Source organism: Scophthalmus maximus, chromosome 5 (genome assembly GCF_022379125.1).
Source record: "Scophthalmus maximus strain ysfricsl-2021 chromosome 5, ASM2237912v1, whole genome shotgun sequence".
Lineage (NCBI taxonomy): Eukaryota > Metazoa > Chordata > Actinopteri > Pleuronectiformes > Scophthalmidae > Scophthalmus > Scophthalmus maximus.
The window spans coordinates 12,130,717-12,150,555 of NC_061519.1; the positions used below are offsets into that span (position 1 = coordinate 12,130,717).

The 19,839-nt window shown below is 43.6% G+C and overlaps 1 protein-coding gene across 4 annotated transcripts in view; it reads right to left on the minus strand.

Moving 5' to 3' along the window:
- LOC118310457 (cAMP-specific 3',5'-cyclic phosphodiesterase 4B-like) overlaps positions 1-19,839 on the minus strand; it is a 47,398-nt gene extending 27,559 nt beyond the window's left edge. The window contains exons 1-4 of one of the 4 annotated variants that reach the window (XM_035633395.2): positions 19,704-19,839; positions 16,227-16,305; positions 7,532-7,685; positions 3,418-3,671 (exon numbers count right to left, since the gene is read on the minus strand). In XM_035633395.2, the coding sequence (XP_035489288.1) occupies positions 3,418-3,671; positions 7,532-7,573 (296 nt within the window). In that variant the 5' untranslated portion in view covers positions 7,574-7,685; positions 16,227-16,305; positions 19,704-19,839. Of the gene's footprint in view, positions 1-2,578; positions 2,730-3,417; positions 3,672-5,652; positions 6,000-7,531; positions 7,686-16,226; positions 16,306-19,007; positions 19,233-19,703 lie in introns of those variants that run through there. The other 3 variants (XM_035633393.2, XM_035633397.2, XM_035633399.2) reach the window with 3 other exon arrangements.

Genomic DNA, 19,839 nt, shown 5'->3' on the forward strand with positions numbered 1-19,839 from the left:
CCAGTAAGAGGCGGCGTGCTGGAGTAATACAGGCTTGGCAGATGCTAGCGAGCAGATCTGGACCGGAGCACGGGGGAACGGTCCTGTTTATCTGACCGCCAGTCCCTTTCCCCCCTCTGTATTAAAACCACTGCAGATTAGTCGGGGCGTCCATCATCCGCCCTTCCCTGGGCCACCTATGACGCCACATGAAAGCATATGCACTAGAGTTTACAGTGAGGAGGAGGGCATTGGAGTAGAAATTCCAGATTTGAAAAAAACTGTCTGAAAACTGACTGAAAAAACTGTCCGTGCTTGTGGTTCTTAGGTCACATCACATCTACGTTAGACCATAATCAAACCAATAACAGACGATCTGAGGCAACTTTACTATTCCACCTTTGGAAAGTCCATTTTTTGATTAGAGAGACTTCACAAAGGTTCGTTTCAAAATAACGTAATCCGGACCACGGGAGAGTACAGTAAGGTTACGGGTCAATCCTGCTATAAAAAACTGAATATTTTTGGTCGGAGGTGCGCGGAGCAAAGTCCTCACTTAAGTGTTATCTAGTGATATTACAGTACACACCAACGTGATTGTCATGAACATCCAGTTGAAAACATTTCACATTTCAGCTATACAGTATGTCTCAATTTTGGACGCACAGGGGACTACTTCTTTGTCAGACTGCCGCCCTCACAAAATCACCTGAAATAATGCTTTAGTTCTTGCAGAAAACGGCGTATTATTATTCAAATTTGACAGTGTTTACGTAGTGCACATCTGCAGTGTTCATCTACGATAAGGCTTTCTGAATATGCTGAAAGCAAAACCGTCCTCCAAATGTCACCCTACCACGCTGAGAAGATCCAGAGCCTCCCATTATTATCTGAGTTCAAACGGAAGGAGGAAAGAAACCTCTTGACCCAAGTATATATATAAATATATCAAAAACAAAAGAAAACTTTTGACTCCAGATATACACTCAGAATCAAAAGATTAAACTAAAACATGAGCATTTATTCACGGAAGGGTTTCACAGTTCATTCCTGAGGGAAAATAACTCTTTGCACTTTGCGCTGCTCAGTTTCTACTTTTTTTTTTGTGTTTCAACATGTTGTTGTGTTAAAACATTTTCATGTTTAGTCGTTGCACATTTCAACAAATAAAGTAAAGTAGCACAGTAACTGCATGTGCCTTCGAAAGCGGCACAGGATTTGACGAAATTCAAAACCACTCTAATCATACTTCTGTACATCTACATCTATTGTACATGTTCAGCGACAACATCTGTCTCTTCCTCCTGGGAGAAAGACCCCTCCTCAGCCATCTGAGGTGTCCCACTATTTTACTTTTTTTTTCTCCTTAAATTAAAATCGTTTAATTAGAGCATTTCATTGTACAGATTGTAGGTTGAGTTTAGGTTTAATGACCATGACTGAACTTAACTTAAAGCAGAAATAGAAAACTTTTTTCTACTTAAACTTGTCATTATGATGGTAAAACTGATTGCAGGGTGATAATGTCCATAGAAAAATGACACCATCCATGCTTATATTGGTCTCTTATAAGTCTTGATTTCACGGTGTTATCCCCTTGGGCCACCGGGACACCGTTTTTCGCTGGAAAATGACGACTCAGTTTGCGGCACAAAGGAACTGCATCACCCATTGTGGTAACGAAACAAGGAAGAGAAACGTGTTCTCCTGGTTTCTATCCCCAGCGATGGAAACAGACGAATTGACCGAAAAAATGATCTTCTTCCTACTATCAGTAACACAACACCAGCTTACTTATCAATAATACCGGATGTTTAACTCGAGGTTATTTGTTCAAATTGAAGTATGAGCTTGAGTGAACATACTTCTTCCTTCTCCTCCGCCATCTCCAAAGTGGTGCTGACAACTTCCTCAGGGAGCGCTGAGCAAAAGTCCTTACCGGCCTCTTGCTACTGCAGGGGCCAAACAGTAATAACACCTGGAACCACTAGGGTTCAAAGTTGTCTGTTGCTTCTTTAAGAAATGCTATAAACTGTGGCCAAGCGCTTCCAGTGTTTCTCTGGTAAAACCCACCTCTGGACTGTAATACACCCAGGGGTGGGGTGGGTCAATTTCTGACAACCTGAAATAAACCACTGCTAAATAAGGTTCTGTAGGAGTCGATGGATAAATTCTAAGTCAACATGCCCCTGCTGCGGCTCCTCACGGACACAATAAAGAAAAGGGAGTTGACAAGTGGAGACAAACAGCGAAGAAACATTTCTTCTGCTGTCTTTTAATCTGGCCTCCTCCTATTACACATACAAACACACCAACCAACTCCCCACTAGGTATATGCTACTGCCAAGCGTCTGCGCTGACAGAGATGTTCGTTCATGACCTGCTTGCGAAAGTGTCTCGGTGAAACGTGTTGGGAGAGTTTCTGACCAGGAGCTCCCCGTCCACTCCACTGTCTTCCATTAGTTTCTCCGCTTTACAACCAAGTATGGTGTCAGAGGAAAGCTACCGCCTTCCCAATACACAGCTGTAATCACACCATCTGGAAAACTATCGGAACCTTTTTATTACTCATTTTGTGACGATAAAGACAAGAAATTACCGTGTTGTAATCAGGTCCCCCAAAAAACAGTGAGCATACTCGGAATATAACTCTGAGTTTACGGACATCCTGCAATATTCAAGTTGCAAATCCAACGCTGTAATATAGCACAACGAACGTTATGATCGTGCAATAAACAAAGATGAAGTTGTCCAGCTCGTGAACTTCAGATAAATAAAACCCAGGCTTTTAAAAAAGCAGTACGAGGGATACGGAGATGAAAGCAACAGATGAAAGAGTGAGTGGGACAGTATGTCTTTGAAGAAAACCTGTAATCGTGCTAGGTTGTAGGGCGGTGAGTCACAGGAGGTTCAAAGAAAAAAGGACCCGTGAGGCAAATTGTCGTTCAATAATGTAAAGTGGCAGCCATCATAAAAAAGGGTCCTCTGATTCATGGAGCCACGAAACGTAGCTGTCGTCTACGATGCCACAAAGTTAGACCCCGCAATCAGAGCCCACTCGGTCAGATGAACAAAGACACACTGTACCATCTGCAGGGCGCAGGTGAATGTTTATTACTGTAAGATTCGACAACAACGTACAAGAAAACAAAGGGTTGAAGACACTGATAAAAAAAAAAATAAAGAAATAAAAAAAACTAAAATTAAAAATTAAAAATTGTCACTGACGACTTCTATAATTTGAACATCGAATGTCAAAACTCGATGGGAGTGAAAAAAACAGTCTCCCATGAGAAATACAAAACTAAAACAAAGCAGAATTGAAGTAAAGTTTCTGAAAAACTGAGAACATAAACTGATACCTAAATAGAAAAAAAAAAAAAATCATAAAAAGCAATCACCAAAGCAACAGTGATGCTTTTTTTTGGGGTGCCTCACCTGTCGGGGTCGGCCTGCGTGATGTCGATGCGAGGCAGCGTGGCGATGGGCAGGCTCGTAGGTCTGGTTCGGGTCACCGGATCCTCTTCGGGCGTGAGCGGCCTGCCCCTGTCCCTGTCCCTCTCCTTTTCCGCCAGTCGCCATGACAACGGAGGCAGCAGCAAGGTGCCAGAAAACCGCCGGTGGACTTTGCAAATCTCCACCCCGAGGGTGTTGGTGCCGGAAAATTGTGCCACGGGGGGCTCCTTATTCTCCTGAAGGTAAAAAAAAACAAAAAAAGACAGTGAGTAATTGCCTTTCACTGGTTGATAGTAGTTCTCCGTTACAAATAGGCCTCAATGAATAAACATGGAGAAATTGATAAATTGAAATTGACCAATTCATATTTGTTCTATAGTACATTGTAGGGGGAAAAAAAGACAGCTTTGGCAGAAATGAAGATGCCTTTCTGAGAGGGGGTCAAAGAGACCCTTACGCCCTTCATCAAACAAACAAAAATTAACCGTTTGATCAAAGCCCCATTTCAGGCACCTCCACACCTGAGCTGAATATAAATAGTGTGTTTAATCCGCGTCTGGCCGAGTGTGAGGGTTCCTCCAGCGAGGAGGCCCCGGCTGCTTCACTGTAATGACTGGTTGTAAACAACACAGGGCGGCGAGGAAACAGAGGCAATACGCCCAAACTCATTCAGCGTACATCACCCTCCACTTTGTGTTCGACGCACGCGAGCGTCAATGAAACACGCCGACGGATTTCAGATGAACGGGGGAGGTTTATAGAGGCACGGTGGGTAATTGAGGAATTCCCTAGAACGAAGCTGTAGGAAAACAATAAATTATTTCTCGCTTTTTATGTGTATGTGTGTGTGTGTGTGTGTGTGTGTGTGTGCTGCAAGAAACAAGATGGAGAGGGTGGGTGTGAAAGAAAGTGGTTGACGACGAGTGAAAGTGAGAAGGAGGAAGAAGGAAGCTCACCACAGTATGAAAAGAACAAGGCCGCGCTCAATCAACTGCTCGCTCTATTTTAAGTCTATCGAGAACATAAACACATACTCCATCATATACAACAATGTTTTTGAAACAACCTATTAATGAATCAGTAATCGACAAAAGGACCAGTGTGAGAACACATGCTCATGCTCATCTTGTCCAGGTTAACCGTCCATAACAGGGCTGCAACTAACAATTATTTAACTATTAATCTGTCGATTATTTCCTCGATCAATCGATCAGTTGTTTGGTCCATTAAATGTTGAAAAATGGCGAAAAATGTTGATCGTGTTTTCCCAAACCCCAAGATGATGTTTTGTTTTGTCTGCACACCAAAGATATGTTTGAGAACACAAATGTCGCTCCGTACATTTTCCAGAACTTTTCACCGCCAAAACCACTTCGTTAAAATTACTTGGAAATGTCAGAGTGAGCCCATGTGAGAACACAACAGGAGAATCTCTGGATGAGTTGAGCGGGCGTCTTCATGACTGGAAATAAAATCTCTTGCTTTCTGCGACAGAATTATCGTCACGTCCTGCCACCTACTGCTGCTCGACACAGACGCCACAGAACGTTCCAGAGATGTTCCCGTTGGTGTGAACGCGTCTGACTCGGACAATCTCCTGCTGCATATGTCCGAGTTCATGTCAGAAAACGGCTATCGACAGAAGGGTCGAATAAAGATCAAATTCAAACTAACGAGTGACTGACGGGTGTCACCTGATCGGAGAAAGAGAGCACATGGCGATCAGAGACAGACGGAGAAGACCACGGACAACCTCCTCTTCCGAGGGGAGGAGAGAAAACAAGAAGTAAAGACGTTTCTGAATGAGAGAGGTGAAGTCACAGGAGAGACAGAGAAATCCCAGACGGGGGTACGCTTTCCTTTATGAAAGTCAGTAAACACAGATCTGCTGACTCTCCTGCTCCTTCTTGGAAATGCAATTTGCCTTATTTACTGTGCCTGTCTTTTAAAGACACATTCTCCCTGTCACACACACACACACACACACACACACACACACACACACACACACACACACACACACACACACACACACACACACACACACACACACACACACACACACACACACACACACACACACACACACACACACACACACACACACACACACAAAAACCCGGCTGAAAATTCAATCCGGCAAAGCACACGTCTGTTCCAATCTCTTGTCAATATGTCACAGTCGCCCTGCTGTGGCACCGCCAAATTAATTATCACCGTCATCATCATTGCGCATGTGTATCGATTCCGTCCCTGACGTGTAACTGTAGCTCGTCATTGATCTCTTGTTCCGAGGACAGAAATGGCATCAGGAAGAGGAAACGGTGTCGATTTTCTCCGTCTGTACCGAACCCAGGAAGAAGATGAGGGTGTTGTCCTTTCTAGAATTCAAAACATCAGGACGTCTAGCACATGTGCTGGAACATGGTCATAAAAGGACAGGAGCGGAGATGAAAGGTAGAACAATGAATCTTCGACGGGGGGTGTGTGTCGCTCCCGTGTCAAGCAGAGGTGGAGTGGGTATTTTTCTCCATGAAGATGAAAGGCCCTTCTTGGCTGCAGAGCCCAAACAGCTCCCATGTTCTCTGGACCATCTCCAAGAAGCCTTTTTTAAGGAGGTGATATAAATGAGACGGCTTTAGATGTGATGCTCTAACAGCATGGCAGGATGTGGTGCCTGAATTATTGACTCAATGGGCCAAAAGAAGAGGAAGAAGAAAAAAAGAGTCTTAATTATTAAGGTGCTAAAGAAGCTGAATGAATAGCGGTAGACGTGCTCTCAAGGCAGTTAAGGGGAGAAGCAAACACATTTATGTTTTCTGTGAAATTGAGGAAAAATGACTTAAATTTTAAAATAAACTTATGGAACAAAGATAAATTACATATATAATTGTAATTTAATTGAACTGCTGCCTGACTAAGATTTGGATCTTGATATACGATTTGTTTCCGGGGGGAGGTGTCTGATACTTTTAAACCTTGTCAGTGTGAGATAGTTAATACCAGTTTTACATCTTTATAAAGTATGGTGGACTGAATACACACTAATAACTATAGCCGCAATCAAGTATTGCAAGCATGGAAGCTGTTGAAAAAAATGATATCATGTCAGTTATAATAGAATGAAATACAAATCATTTTAAACGTTAAAGAAGCCCCCACAAACATTCCTATCAGCATTTTAGGAGCTGCTTATTAGTAGTTTTCATTCTAATATGTGATGCCAACTTCATTTGCTATTATCAAAATCACGTTTGGAGGGAATATGAAAATCAGCATTAATCACTCCTGACATTACTGGTCATTACACTGGATTATATCGGATTATATTGTGACTTTCCTCCTAGTGATGAAAGAGAAATAAAAAAATAAAAACCTTCTGCAATATTTTTGCATCATCATAGATTTTTAGTTATAAATCTGGTGTGATGACGGCCGGAAAACCACTTGGAAAGCTCATCATCCGGGATGACTCGCTTGGCCTCTGATCTCTCTGCTGTTGGACTGTGTCGGATTAAATGATGTGGCCCGCCCCGGCGCAGTCATGAACACCGGTGGCGTGGAGGAGAAACAGATGGGCCTCTCTGTCAGATCTCTGTCCGTCCTCCATGTTTCCGTTCAGGCCAGGGCCTAAATGTCCCCTGGTGTGACAGTGCCTTTTTTTAAACACCTTCCCCCCTCCTCCTGCTCTGCCTCGTTCTTCCTAAGTTCTACATCGCTCTCCAACTCTCTGCCTCCATCATCCCCGACTCTCTCGCGCAAACACGAAACACTTTGTCCTTCACCCTGTCTCCGTTCCAACGGACACATCATCTCCCTCGCTGCGGTGTGTCCTGCCAGATAGCGCTCTGTTGTGTACAGAACAGTCATCCGCTTTTTCGAGGCCACAGCAAAGACATACTGCACCTTGTTGCCTCAGTGTATTCCCACTGTTTCTTTGATCCGGGGGAGGAAACAGAGGGATGGCAAACATCGCAAGATTTAGAGGAACAGTGCAAACTGCAGAAATATGCTGTAAACATGAGTGGCCCTGTGATGTACAGTATGCATGGAAACATGGTTGCACAGATGAATGGCTGGAAAAATCAATACTTACATCGGCCAGTGTAACCCCCTGGGTACTCCGGCTTTTCTTCATCCTGACGGATGCTCAGCCGGACTTTCTCAATCTCTCTCTCTTTCTCTTCTCTCCCCCCGAAAACAAAGCTGTTTCCTGCTTCTCCTGCACTGGGCAGCCTCACCAGTTAAACCTGCACATGGGAAACACAGATGAGGAGGAAGGACGAGACAACGGCAAAGTAACCAGTTCCAAAACGTTATCCGGCCTGCCTCACAGTGACCATCACGTCTGACGGTCTTGTCTCACCTACGTTATTGTGACTGACTAAGTGATGCCGTTCCGTCTGCAGTAATTGGACTCTACAGTCTGCGATGCGTTGCATTACCAAGACAAAAGACAGACATTACATGACCTGTGAGGCATTAGCTATTCTCAGCAGTTACAAGTTCCTACAAGTAGACAATGACGGAGCTACAACCGGGGCTAATCGGGGTTATAGCACCTTCACAAATCTGGTTAGCCCCGGTTCAGCTCCCCCAGGTGTCATTCGGAATATACAGGGGAAACTAGTTCCATACTGTAATGCAATAAAAAGCTGTCAATATGTTGTTTGAATGCTCTAAACAATAAAATTAAAAAGTTAAAAAAAATATATTTCTTGTACCATTCATGTTGTTTATTTGTTGCATCTTAAAAGTTAATGAACACCAAAGTCCGAACGACTTCTGAATCAGAAATTACATTTTTTTGAAAACCCGAGGAGCCCAGCTGTGCACCAGGAATGTTGGCTTGGCTACAGTGCTATCATGGACCGGTGCCAGCGATCCTACGATGCAAACTTCCTTATAAAGTAACTGAAGTCATGACTATTTTCTTAGCACCCCCACTTATTGGTCAAGCCCCTCCTTAGCCCCAGGAAAGAAAACAAATCCTGGCGCCATGCATGCAAGTAGACATTCATATTGTACTGAACTGAATTGAAATAAACTTTGAATGCAAACAAAGAGAGGAAAAAGCACAAACACCAGAAAAAAAACAATCTTTTGAATCTGTTACTTTTGGAAACACTTTCAGCCGTGCTATTGGCCCGGTCCGGACCGAAACATCTCGACACCTTTGGGGTTAATGCAGTTGTTTTCTGATGCCCTTTATTTGACCTTTTGTGCCGGTTTAAGTCTGACATTTCTGGCTTAAAGACAAATATCTTGATCACAGACACTCGTGTGCCCAACAGCAGGAACTGTAGTCACTTTGGTGATCCTGTAACTTTTCATCCTGCGCCAGAATTAGTTCAAGTTAGTACTCGTCCAGCGCTTAGAGGTTTTACAACCAAAAACCTGCAAAACCAATGACGTTCCCATCAACCTCAGCTGTCGTACGTGATCAGTGCTAATAAACATGCTTAACTTGTTCCTACAAAACCATTTTGACAACTAATAACTATTAGCCAAACGTCTTGAATTTTAAATGTTGTCTAAACACAAACCGCATCTGTTCAAAAAGTTGCCCAATTTGCTATATTTTGATTTGAGTCCAGAACTTTCAAAGAACAGGTTGAATTAAGCTCAATTGGGAAGAGAATTAAGCTCAATTGGGAAAAGTGATGTTAATAGGTAGTATCTGGACTACGCTGCTTTTATGCATTAGGGCATGAAACCCGCTCAGGATGATTCCTTTATGAGAGAGAGTTGTGTGCTGTCTGATGGTACTGAATGTGCCTGAAGGTCTTTCAGTCCAGTCTCATCTGTTAGCCTGCTCTGAATGCACACGATTGACTAATCTATGTGACAGAAATGAATCAATATATGTCACTACTGGACACCCCACCACATAACCCCCTCTTTGGCAGTCACAATGTGTCCTTGTGTTAAAGTCAGTTTAGGACTACTGGGGGGGGTTGGCTGCTGTCGTTGGTGCACTCAGCAGCTGCCAAGTCGCGTTACATGAAAAGAGACTTTTTCTAAGCAGCCAAAACCAACCCCATCTTGTTTGTAGCTTTTCAAAACAAGCGTCTATATGTGTGAGGCTTACTGATGTTATTACGGCAGAAATGAAGTGGCAGCAGATCACACAGAGATTGTTTGGTTGTTGGGTTTTTTTCTGCATCTGTATAAGATAACTCTTTGGCTGCAAAGGTTCAAATCACAGCAGGAGGGAGGAGTTCTCAATAATGTATGAGGTTGCATGGACGCGTCAACAACAGGGTCCACAAGAACACAACTCAAATTATTTATACTTCATGATACAAGTACATGTTCGGCTTTTTTCACGATAAAACAGCCTCCAGCTTCACTGATACAAATCCCAAAGAGTGAGCGAGGCCACTGGACTTCACACTGGCCAATACATTTGATAGTATCACTCCAAGTGACATTTATTAGCCCTAGTGCTTGCCAGCTCGGAACTATTCAAATTTGTCCGCATGTCTGTTAATTTGATCGACTCATTTACCATCATAACAACCCACTACCATGTTTAAATGAGGCTAAAGAGCCTAAACGTTAATGTCAACATCCTAACATTCTGCTGTGCAGCAGGTTAACTGTTTGTCACGCTCATCAATGGTAAATACAAAGTATACTCAAGACTAACACTAGTTTTGCAGGCAGCAAAAAACTGAAATGATGATGCTGATGGTGCTAGATGAAAAGTCAGGGGATCACCTAGGTCATCTGGACTTGAATATCTGTAGCAAATTTTACCACAACCCATATCAGTAGTTGTCAGTAGTCATGATATCTCCCTCGGAACCATAAAGATTATAATTGGGGCACTAAAAGAAATGTTCAGGTGATGCCCAGTTATTTAGATTCATCCTGGGTGGACATGAACGTCTGAAACATCTCATAGTAGTAGAGACATTTTTCTTAAAAACTGAAAAAAAGATCCTGCCATGTGATCCTACAATGGGTTTCCAGCTTTAGGGCTATCAACACAAATCACCAAAGGCTTCACCAAACTTCCAGAAAGGTAGGCTGTCTTTTATGCCGCCTGAGACACGAGGAAAGCATCTGCTCTGTGCACACCATATACCCAACAGGCTCGATAAACCCCGAGACTGCGTGGCTGCATGCGTTATATTTTCTAACAAGCAGCTGGGGGAATTACTCAGCCTCCGAGAGATCTTTTATTGTGAAGTCAGGTGGAATACATTATTTAATTGTCTGTTTTTTTTTCTTTTTGGGATGGTTCTTGAAGGCTGCGGCATCTCCGAGGACTTGACCTGTGTAAATGAAACATGAGACTTCCAGGCAACTGAACACACTGTTCAACCAAAGCCTGGTTTGGTTCATCTTGCATGAGTGTGTGTATATATTTTTTGTGTATCTTTGTGTTTGTTAAATTAGTTGTTACCAACGAATGTTGCCAACGTCAAATTTCTCTTGTTGAATTACTTAAAGGAGACATATTATGCTTTTGGAGTTTTTCCCTTTCCTCTAGTGTGTTATATAGGGGTTCATTGTGTATGTTCCTACGCTTATGTTATGATCTTTTGTCTTTGATTGACAGTACATAGTTAAAAAACTTTACAAGGACACAGCGGTATCCCTACTGACGCTCTACCAGCATCCAAAAGGAAAATCCGGAGAAGGAATGAGCCTACAAAGAGCATTTGAATATCAAAACCCAAAAGACCACTCAATTCAAAGAACACCGCTGGCCCAAAAGACACTGGGTTCACCGGAGTGCACCGGTGTCTCACATTGGCAGGTTGGCTGCTTTTACTTTCTAGACAAACAAGCTTCAAGTGACCTCTCATTCTTGTAACCCCAGCAATAGATCATCCCCACGGAGGCTGCCTGCGCCTCGGCAAATAATTTGTTGTTGATGTGATGAAGCGGGCAACGGGATGCACAGTCATGAGGCAGCACTCAGGACGCTGATGGCAAGAGATCTGAAGGGGGACGCCGGTAAATATTGTGCGAGGTGTACCGTGTGTCATCGCTGCGACTGGAAACAAAAAACAAAAGCTGCCTTCTTTTTGGCTTGATTTAACCTGCCATGGACTTTGCTCTAAGGCTCTTATTTCTTCCGTCAAACACGGGTGTTCAAAAATGTTTTGAAGAATGATTCATGTGTGTATAATAAGTACAGTGTGCCATCTTTGAGAGCAGACAAAAGACTGCAGATTCACTGTATCTCTTTCCCAGAAAACATCTGACATACAACACTGTATGGTTGGTTGATTGGGAGAAAATTAACTGATTTTTACGTTTGGCAGAGCCAATCTTTCACAAAAACTTGCTGGAGGGATATGGGACATGGGCAAGGGAAGAACCTGTTCAATTTTGGGACAGATCTGGATCATTTACTATGAATTTTTTGTCAGTGATTTATCAAACAAAAAAAGGTCAAACATTTACTCGAACCCGCTTCTGAAATCGGAGAATTTGACATTTCATATTGTTGTGATTAGTATATTTTGAGCTTCAATTGTTGGGCTGACAAAACAAGCTTTTTAAAAGAGACCCGTTTGGTCAAAATAATATTGTCTGATCAATCAAGGATTAAAATAACGGAGTGGTTAGTGCGGTTGGTGGTTTTGTGCGGTGTTGTGTGGGTTTCCTACTGGTGCTTTGGCGTTCCACCGCAGTCATGTTCATTAAGTGACCCAACGGTCTCCCCAGTGGTCTTGAGCAGGAATACATTGGGATAGAGAGTGGATGGATAAAATGGATAAGTATCTGTTGTATAGAGTCATCTGTCACGCTCTCAGTTGCTCCGACTGCACGTGCTTTAAATTGACAACTCGCAATGCCGACAGGACGGCCAATGTTTACACCCACATGTTTTACATGAGGTTAGCCCAACTGACCACCTGACCCTTCAGTCTGTGTCACACAGCGTCCATTAACAACAGGGAGTGAGTAGCTGTCATACGCTTAAAATCACCACACACACACACACACACACACACACACACACACACACGCTAAGAGCATAAATCACACAACATGCCGGGCACTCATTAAGAGTTAACTTACCGAGCTTTGAGCCAATCAGTGGAAAGTATATTCTATGTCTTCTTGAAATCACTCATGAAATGCTGAGCGCTAAATGGAGAAGGTAGCAGCACTGGTCACACGACACGGCAGCTGTTGACAGTGCAGTTGCAGGTCCGGTTTGACTGTTGGGCCCACCCACATTAATTCAATCTGAACACCACCACACCCACTTTATTCACACCTCACGAACAGGAACACAGAGCAGGTCGACTGATGACATAACTCATCTATAGGTACCAATTTCAAAAAATGCCTCCCACTCACTGATGTTCAATGAGTTATCACCTCAGAAAATAATATCTAAGATGAAACATTTTCTTCTTCTGACCTTGAAACCAACAGCTGTGCTTCTGACTGAAAAGACTGCAGCAAACTGAAATACAGCTCACTGAAGGAAGCAGCCATCACACTTTACAGTACACTGAAGACAAGACTGCGTTTCATCATACTCAACCGGTACGTTTTGAAAGCATGTCAACACTTAATTGCCATGTGCAGGCTTTTCAGAAGTGTGGCTCAAGGTTAAAACAAAAAGACAAAAGGAAATGACAGTTGACAATCCCTAGAAGCGACTAGAGGAATGAAGAGAGAAGGAAAACGTTTGTCTCTCTCAGTCCTCAGGTAATGGAGTGAGGCTTCAAAGTCCTTGACTTTGTTCGATTACACAGTTGCAAGGTTTCTCAAAGTATAACACCACGAGTGGCATGAATTACCTTATTAATCCAACGTTTTGGATTCATTTGTCACTTCCACCTAGGAGGTTACATTTCTACCAATACATTTTACCTCTTGCCATTTAACTGAAAGGAGAAGAAGAAGAAGCCAATCGGTGTTTGGCCAGACGTGTTCAGTGGAGGGTTAGTTGATTAACTCTGGATAATAATAAGGTTAACAATGTACGTCAAGAAACATACTCGCTGGAAGGTTGCAATCAGGTTTTTTTCAGACACTCACTCTGTTGTCTCTTCTAATCTCATTCCCTTCTTCCCACTCTGTTTGTGTGGGCGTGTCCTACACACCAAGCAGCTGTTGTATTTCATGCAGCTGTCTTTACTGTTTACACGTATTGGCAAATGCAGACTTTGGCCTGAACCATAGAATATTATGTACTTTACATCTACAAAGCATTTATTGTTGGTAGGAAGTAAATGGCTATGCCTAGTAACACAATCTCCTCTATATTTGACATTTACAGGCAGTATATGAACATTAAGTTAATGTTTTATAACACATTATGGGGCAGTGGACAACCATAAGTGAAAGAACAATATTGTAAAGCACAGTTGTCATTGTTGACAAAAACTGTGCATTACCACACAATAAAAAAACTTATATCTGCTTACAACTACATTACAATGCATTATAAACCAATTATCGAATGTTTACATAATGCTAATGAAAGCTATATAAAGTGTTAACCCAAAAGCAAAAGTGTTTCATTTAAAGCTACAGTGTGATATTTGGAAGAACGTATTCACAGAAATTGAATATATTGTCAATATTTGTGTGTTCATATATGTATAATCACCTGCAACCAAGAAGCAATGTTTTTTCGTCAACTTCAAATGAGTTAAATATAGTTACATTAGTGGAGAAATCACCACCCCGACTTCCGGGGTCCGAGTTCCGAGGTATAATGCAACGCAGCATTAAATACGGTTGCAGAAAACGGTCGCCTTCGCCTTGAATTGGAATTAGAGGTGCGCCACCATAAAGTGTCCCCTGTCGGGCGCTCAGTTGGTTGCGGTTTGCAAATTTACCACCAGATGCCGCCAGAAAAGTACAAAAATTACACACTGGGGCTTTAACTATGAACCTCAACATAATTTCCAATGTGAAAGGAAAGGAGAAATAGACGAGTATGAATATGAAATTGTTATTTTTTTCTTTGTTGGCTTTGTAAATATTTTGACTAGGGTATGAATGTAAATAATTTGGTATCATATGGTGTAAATAGGTGTTATAGCTGTTGTACATAAATCATAGGCAGTTGAATAAGGAGTGGGAATTGATAAGCTTTGGCTTTCTGCTGCTCCTTTTTGGACATGTATGATTTGTTTGTTTATGGATGTTGTTTGTGACACTTTATGAACATTTTGTTTTGTTGTTGTTTTGTTTTTGTGTGCAGTGTCAACCTTGCTTTTTTATTTTAATTTGTTCGAAATAAAGAATTAAAGAAAAAGAATATGACCAAGAAAAGACGCCAAGTCATCATGTAAGTTACCGTTGCCTATGAATAATTGGTGGTCATGTGGATAAATATGAGTGGACCGGAGCGTGACTAAACATTCTCAATGGGACAACCTTTTCCTTTTGGTTTCGTAGCCTAGATTATTGTTTTTGATTCAATCCCAACCTTGGTAATGAATAAATATTTTTCACCGTGTTGTCCATGTTCAGCATGAATCAACCCACTTAGAACGCACGGGGGCCAAGTAGACTATAAGATGCACTTTTTGTAGTCCATCTTTGGAAATTTGTACCGGAAAATGACCTTTTCAGACGATTAACGACAGAGGAGTTTGTTGAGGAGGCGCAGAAACAACAAACCGATTCGTGGCAGCTGTAAGTGACGTCACTGCTGAGGTCACATGAAGGGAGGTCACTATCCTACGATGCTTTCAGACATCGAGAGAGGGAGAGAGAGAGAGAGAGAGAGAGAGAGAGAGAGACTGGAAAGGCCAGACCCTGTGAGCCTGTTTCTGCTGGACCACATGTCACAAGACCATATTGGGGGGTTGTTCAATCATCACACCATGTGTTTGTCATGTTGCATATTTCATCACTCGTCGTGTTGGGGAGAAAGTCAATCTTCTGACAATAAAAAGTGGGAAGCAGACAAATTTCTATTTCTGAAACTTTAAGAAAGAGATGAATAAATGCAAATCCATTTCGAACTGCCAGTGCTATGCTACGACAGCTTGATTGGAGCTGCTGAAAAACACAAGTGCCACTGTGTTGAATTCAAACACACACACAGTTGTATACAAGTCCCCCTATCAAACATTAATTGAGGTGGTGTGGTTTAAAGTGTGCGTCAGCACTTACTAAACAAGTGTTCCACTGGCAGCTACTTGGATTTGAGGCTTCAATGTTGGAAAATAACAAAAGACGTGGGGCGTGGGGGGGTGACAGAAGGCCTGGCAGTGTGTGCGAGATGTGAGGCACAGAGCGGGCCTTCGGTGAGTGTGACCAGCTGGTTACCCCCGTGTCAACATGGCTGTGAATCCTCAAGATGACACACACACACACACACACATACACACACACACACACACACACACACACACAAAAAGCCCAAGTCGACGTGTTTAAAAGGCTTGATTTGTACAGCTGGCGTTTCCAAAACCCAAATATTATGATAATTTGAGACAAAGAAAAAGCAGGAGATTCCTGGACTGACACATTTTGGGGATTTTTGGTATAATTTTTTTTTTTGATTCATTAAACTGGTACATGCTTCCAATCATTCGTATCTATATATGAAAAGGCCAAGTGGTACGAATGCACACGAGCAGCATCTTTCGTACAGATCTGTGCACTGTACCGTAAACTTACTGTAAATGTTCCCTCTTATAGCTCCGTATTCACGGAAAACTGATACCCATTGCCCGGAACACAATGAAGAAATGTTATACACTACGTACTACAGCAATAAAGCTTTCCAGTGACAAACGGATTCTGACCACAACATTCGCTCAGGAACACTGAAGAAATGTACTCACAGATGAAGCTGTTCTCCTTGAGCCAGGGGTGAGGACGAGGAGGAGGAGGAGCGGGAGTACACGTCAGCAGACTGTCAGCCTGAGAGACGGACACTGGATTACAATTCCACAGATCACATAGCGCAGCAAAATGTTTGAAATGAAAAAGAAAAAAAAACGGCGGCTGACAGTATGTCGGCGAGTTGAAAACTACGCGATTGATCTTAGATCAGCAACAAAGACCCCCGACAACAATACAACACTTTGTCTCTGACAAGCATGTGAAGGATCATAGATAGTTACACGTTTCCCCCCCCTCAGACCATGTCATGAGCAGCAGACCGTACAAACTTGTTCTGATAAGTCCCGAGTTCGGAGAGCAGCCGCTTTTTAAAGCCGTCGCAGCCCAGAGAAGAGTAAAAGCAACCTTACGAACCTGACCGAACGTCTATGATTTCCCTAAATACACAACTGTTATTGCGATCGCAGTTCAATTAGCACGCGCACAATTCATCCTGTATTTACAATTAGCTGCTTTTTACACCACTGCTCCCAGTGTGACAAACTCTGACCCGGTCCGAAGCACTGCGAACGCCTGAACGCCGACACAGCGCGTATTCATCGAGGCTGAAAAGCAAAATCAACATTCGGCAGCAGAATGGGCAGAACAGTAACCACATCGCCAGTAAAGCCACAGAGTAGCCAGTAGATGAGTCATCAGTCTGGCAGCCAGAGTCCTTTTAACAAGAAGCTGGATGTATTGTATGTGCCCCGTTGTTTCACCACTGACCGACAACAAAAGCACAGTGGCCACTTGAGTTCACACCACATGACCGGGAGCACAACACAGAAATGCTGTTAATATACGAGAATGGTATTGCAACACCCCGGCCTTTAAAAGAATATCATAAGCCATTGATAACGGACGAATATCCTACGAGTCGAATGGATTTTGCGACAGCCGGGGGAGCACGTGCAAGGCGTGCACTCTCTGCAGGCATAGTGGGCCCGTCGACCCCGGCTGCGGACACAAGTGCTGCTGCTGACGGACTGTCGACAGAGCAGGCGCAAGAAGCGAAATATGCAGCTATGTCCCCTCTAGAGCCGACAGTGAGGGGCGAGCCCGTGGACAGCACAAAACCAACGCAGACCAATAGAGTCAGTCAAAGCGCCTATATATGACAAAGCATCTCGCCGAACGGACACGCTGACCCGTTTGAAGGAATTTAAATAGCGACAGGTTTAGCAAATGTTGTAGATAACATTATACCATACAATGGAAATGATCAACAGTTAAATTTGGCAAATCTCAATGCAAAAGCAACGTTCGCGTGGCAACATTCTTACCGTACAAGTTAACGTAACTTTGCCAACGTTACGTTACGTTACATTACGTTACGTCAACGTAACATAAGGAATGCAACCGGACAGAAATAAAACTACAGTGATGAATGAAAAATAGATGTTTAAAATGTAAAAAATGTTTGACACGGCGGGAAAGGACTCATTGCTCAATATTTGTGTTGACATCTAAGTACCACAACTACGGACGAAAGCCTGGGACCACTGATCAGCAACCACTCCCCAATTCCAGTTAGGCTATTGATCAGAGCCTTTAATAAAGTATTCCAGCAAACGCATTATTATCAATTTAGCCTTGTGTGACGCTGGAAAAGTAGGAAACAGTGGAACACTTTTGGGGCTCTGGTCCTACATTGCTGTACTTAGTTGTGTGTGGAACTATGGTCGACAAAGGAAATTCAATGAATCTAACTTGGCAAGGCTCAACACAAAACAAAATGAGGACGAACATTAAACTGCCAGTCATTTCCAATCTCGCCGCTTTTGCAGCCGTCACAAGAAGGTCACCATTGAGTCTCTGTATTGACTCAAGTGAGACACATTAAAGCCTCACTAGCATATGAGGTGAATTTATCCACAATAATGAGCCTCACGAGAGCCGTTTGTCTTCTGCGAGTCTCGGTTGACCTCATGCGACTTTGACTGCACCCGCTCCAGTGATTTATAGAGTCAGGGCATATACAGTCCAACTCACTTTACAGGCCAAACCAACAGCTCGGGCATCACTGCATTAATGAGGCGTAGACCGAGCTTTTCCACTGGAATTTCCCACAACTATTCCATTTCTCATCGCCCACATCTCAACAGTCTGAAACTCAAACTCGCGTGCTTCTCTGCAATTTTTCTGATCTGTTCTTTGAATTGTATTCCACTTGGAATATTGGTTGAATCCCATGGTGATGATCACGGCTGTATATGTCCTATAAGTCCATAATCCGTTAGTAATGAAACTAACTGCCAGAGTGCGTTTTGCCTTGTTTAACCTCATCCTCACGCTCCATGGGAAACATTTGTGACTGAGACTGTACCCAGGCTGTATGGAGCAGCAGCACACCATCAGTTGGAAATGACGCACAAGCCCACTGACAGGAAAACTGACAAAGTCGACTGTGAGGAGAAAGGAGAGATGCAGGGTCCGGGGGGGGGGGGGGGGGGGGGGGGGCAGCTCAATCTAAAGATCTCACCGTGAACTCAGTCGTGCCCGTTTCACTGTCCGCTCGCGTTTCCTCGAGGAAAAAAAAGAAGCTTCTGAGCACCTCCAATGACGGAACGAAAGCGGAACATCGGCGTGCCATGATAAACTTTAGAACGACAACATGGTGCGAATTTGAGGAGACAAACTTCGCAATGCCGCGCGGGGTTACAGGTCAAAGGCTGGGTGGGGGGGGGTCAAGGACAATCGGTGAGACCTGAAGAAAGATTGAAAAGCCATTTACAAACCGTCGTTAAAGTGAGGACGTGGTCTGACGGGATGGCCCGATCTGGCGCAGCGCCGCTGGCTGTGTCCGCGCCTTCTCCCACCACCACGCGCTCGCGACGGCACTCGTCTCCAGCGTCTGTGCCGCGCGTCGGGCGCACGCGCCCCCTCTTTATCATCGGCGACCGTTGTTTCCCGTTCGCGCTCGTTCCCCTCCGCGACCCCCGGCAGCGCGTCGATTGGCTTTCGACGACGGCGGCGACGCACATCCACTCCCGTTTGCCAATGGGCTGCCAGTGCGCACGCCCACCACCGCCCCCGCCTCTCCTCCGCCCCCCCGCATCCGCGCGTTCTCCATCCAGAGGGTGGATGGATGGAGACCTCATTAATGAGGTTACAGCTTCCCGGCGCTCTCTGCCATTGATCCCCCCATGTGCTCTGTTTAAAATAGCAGTTATATGTTTGGCTTCACTGATGCAGCCACTCCAGTCCACATTGTCCTCTGGGAAGTTTTGAAGGCAGCTCGCGCACACTATAGCTCGCACTACAGGCCTATAATGGAAAGAAATATGCCTTTATTTAAACTAAGATTATTTGATATATTACAGTTTCCATGACTGCATATGTATCTGCCTGTTCCGAAGTGCTGTGCTGCCTTACATCACATTGTAAAGGATAACATACTAGTTTTATCCAAAGCACTTGCCTCTCACACTCACCCATGGTTGTCATGAAAGCCGCTGGTCTAAAGTTTCCGTGTCCTGCCCCAAGGACACTTCTGCATGAAAGTGAGGAACGACGGTGTGTTGGCGCCCTGTAAATATCAAATTTATCAACCGAGTCACTGTGCTGGAG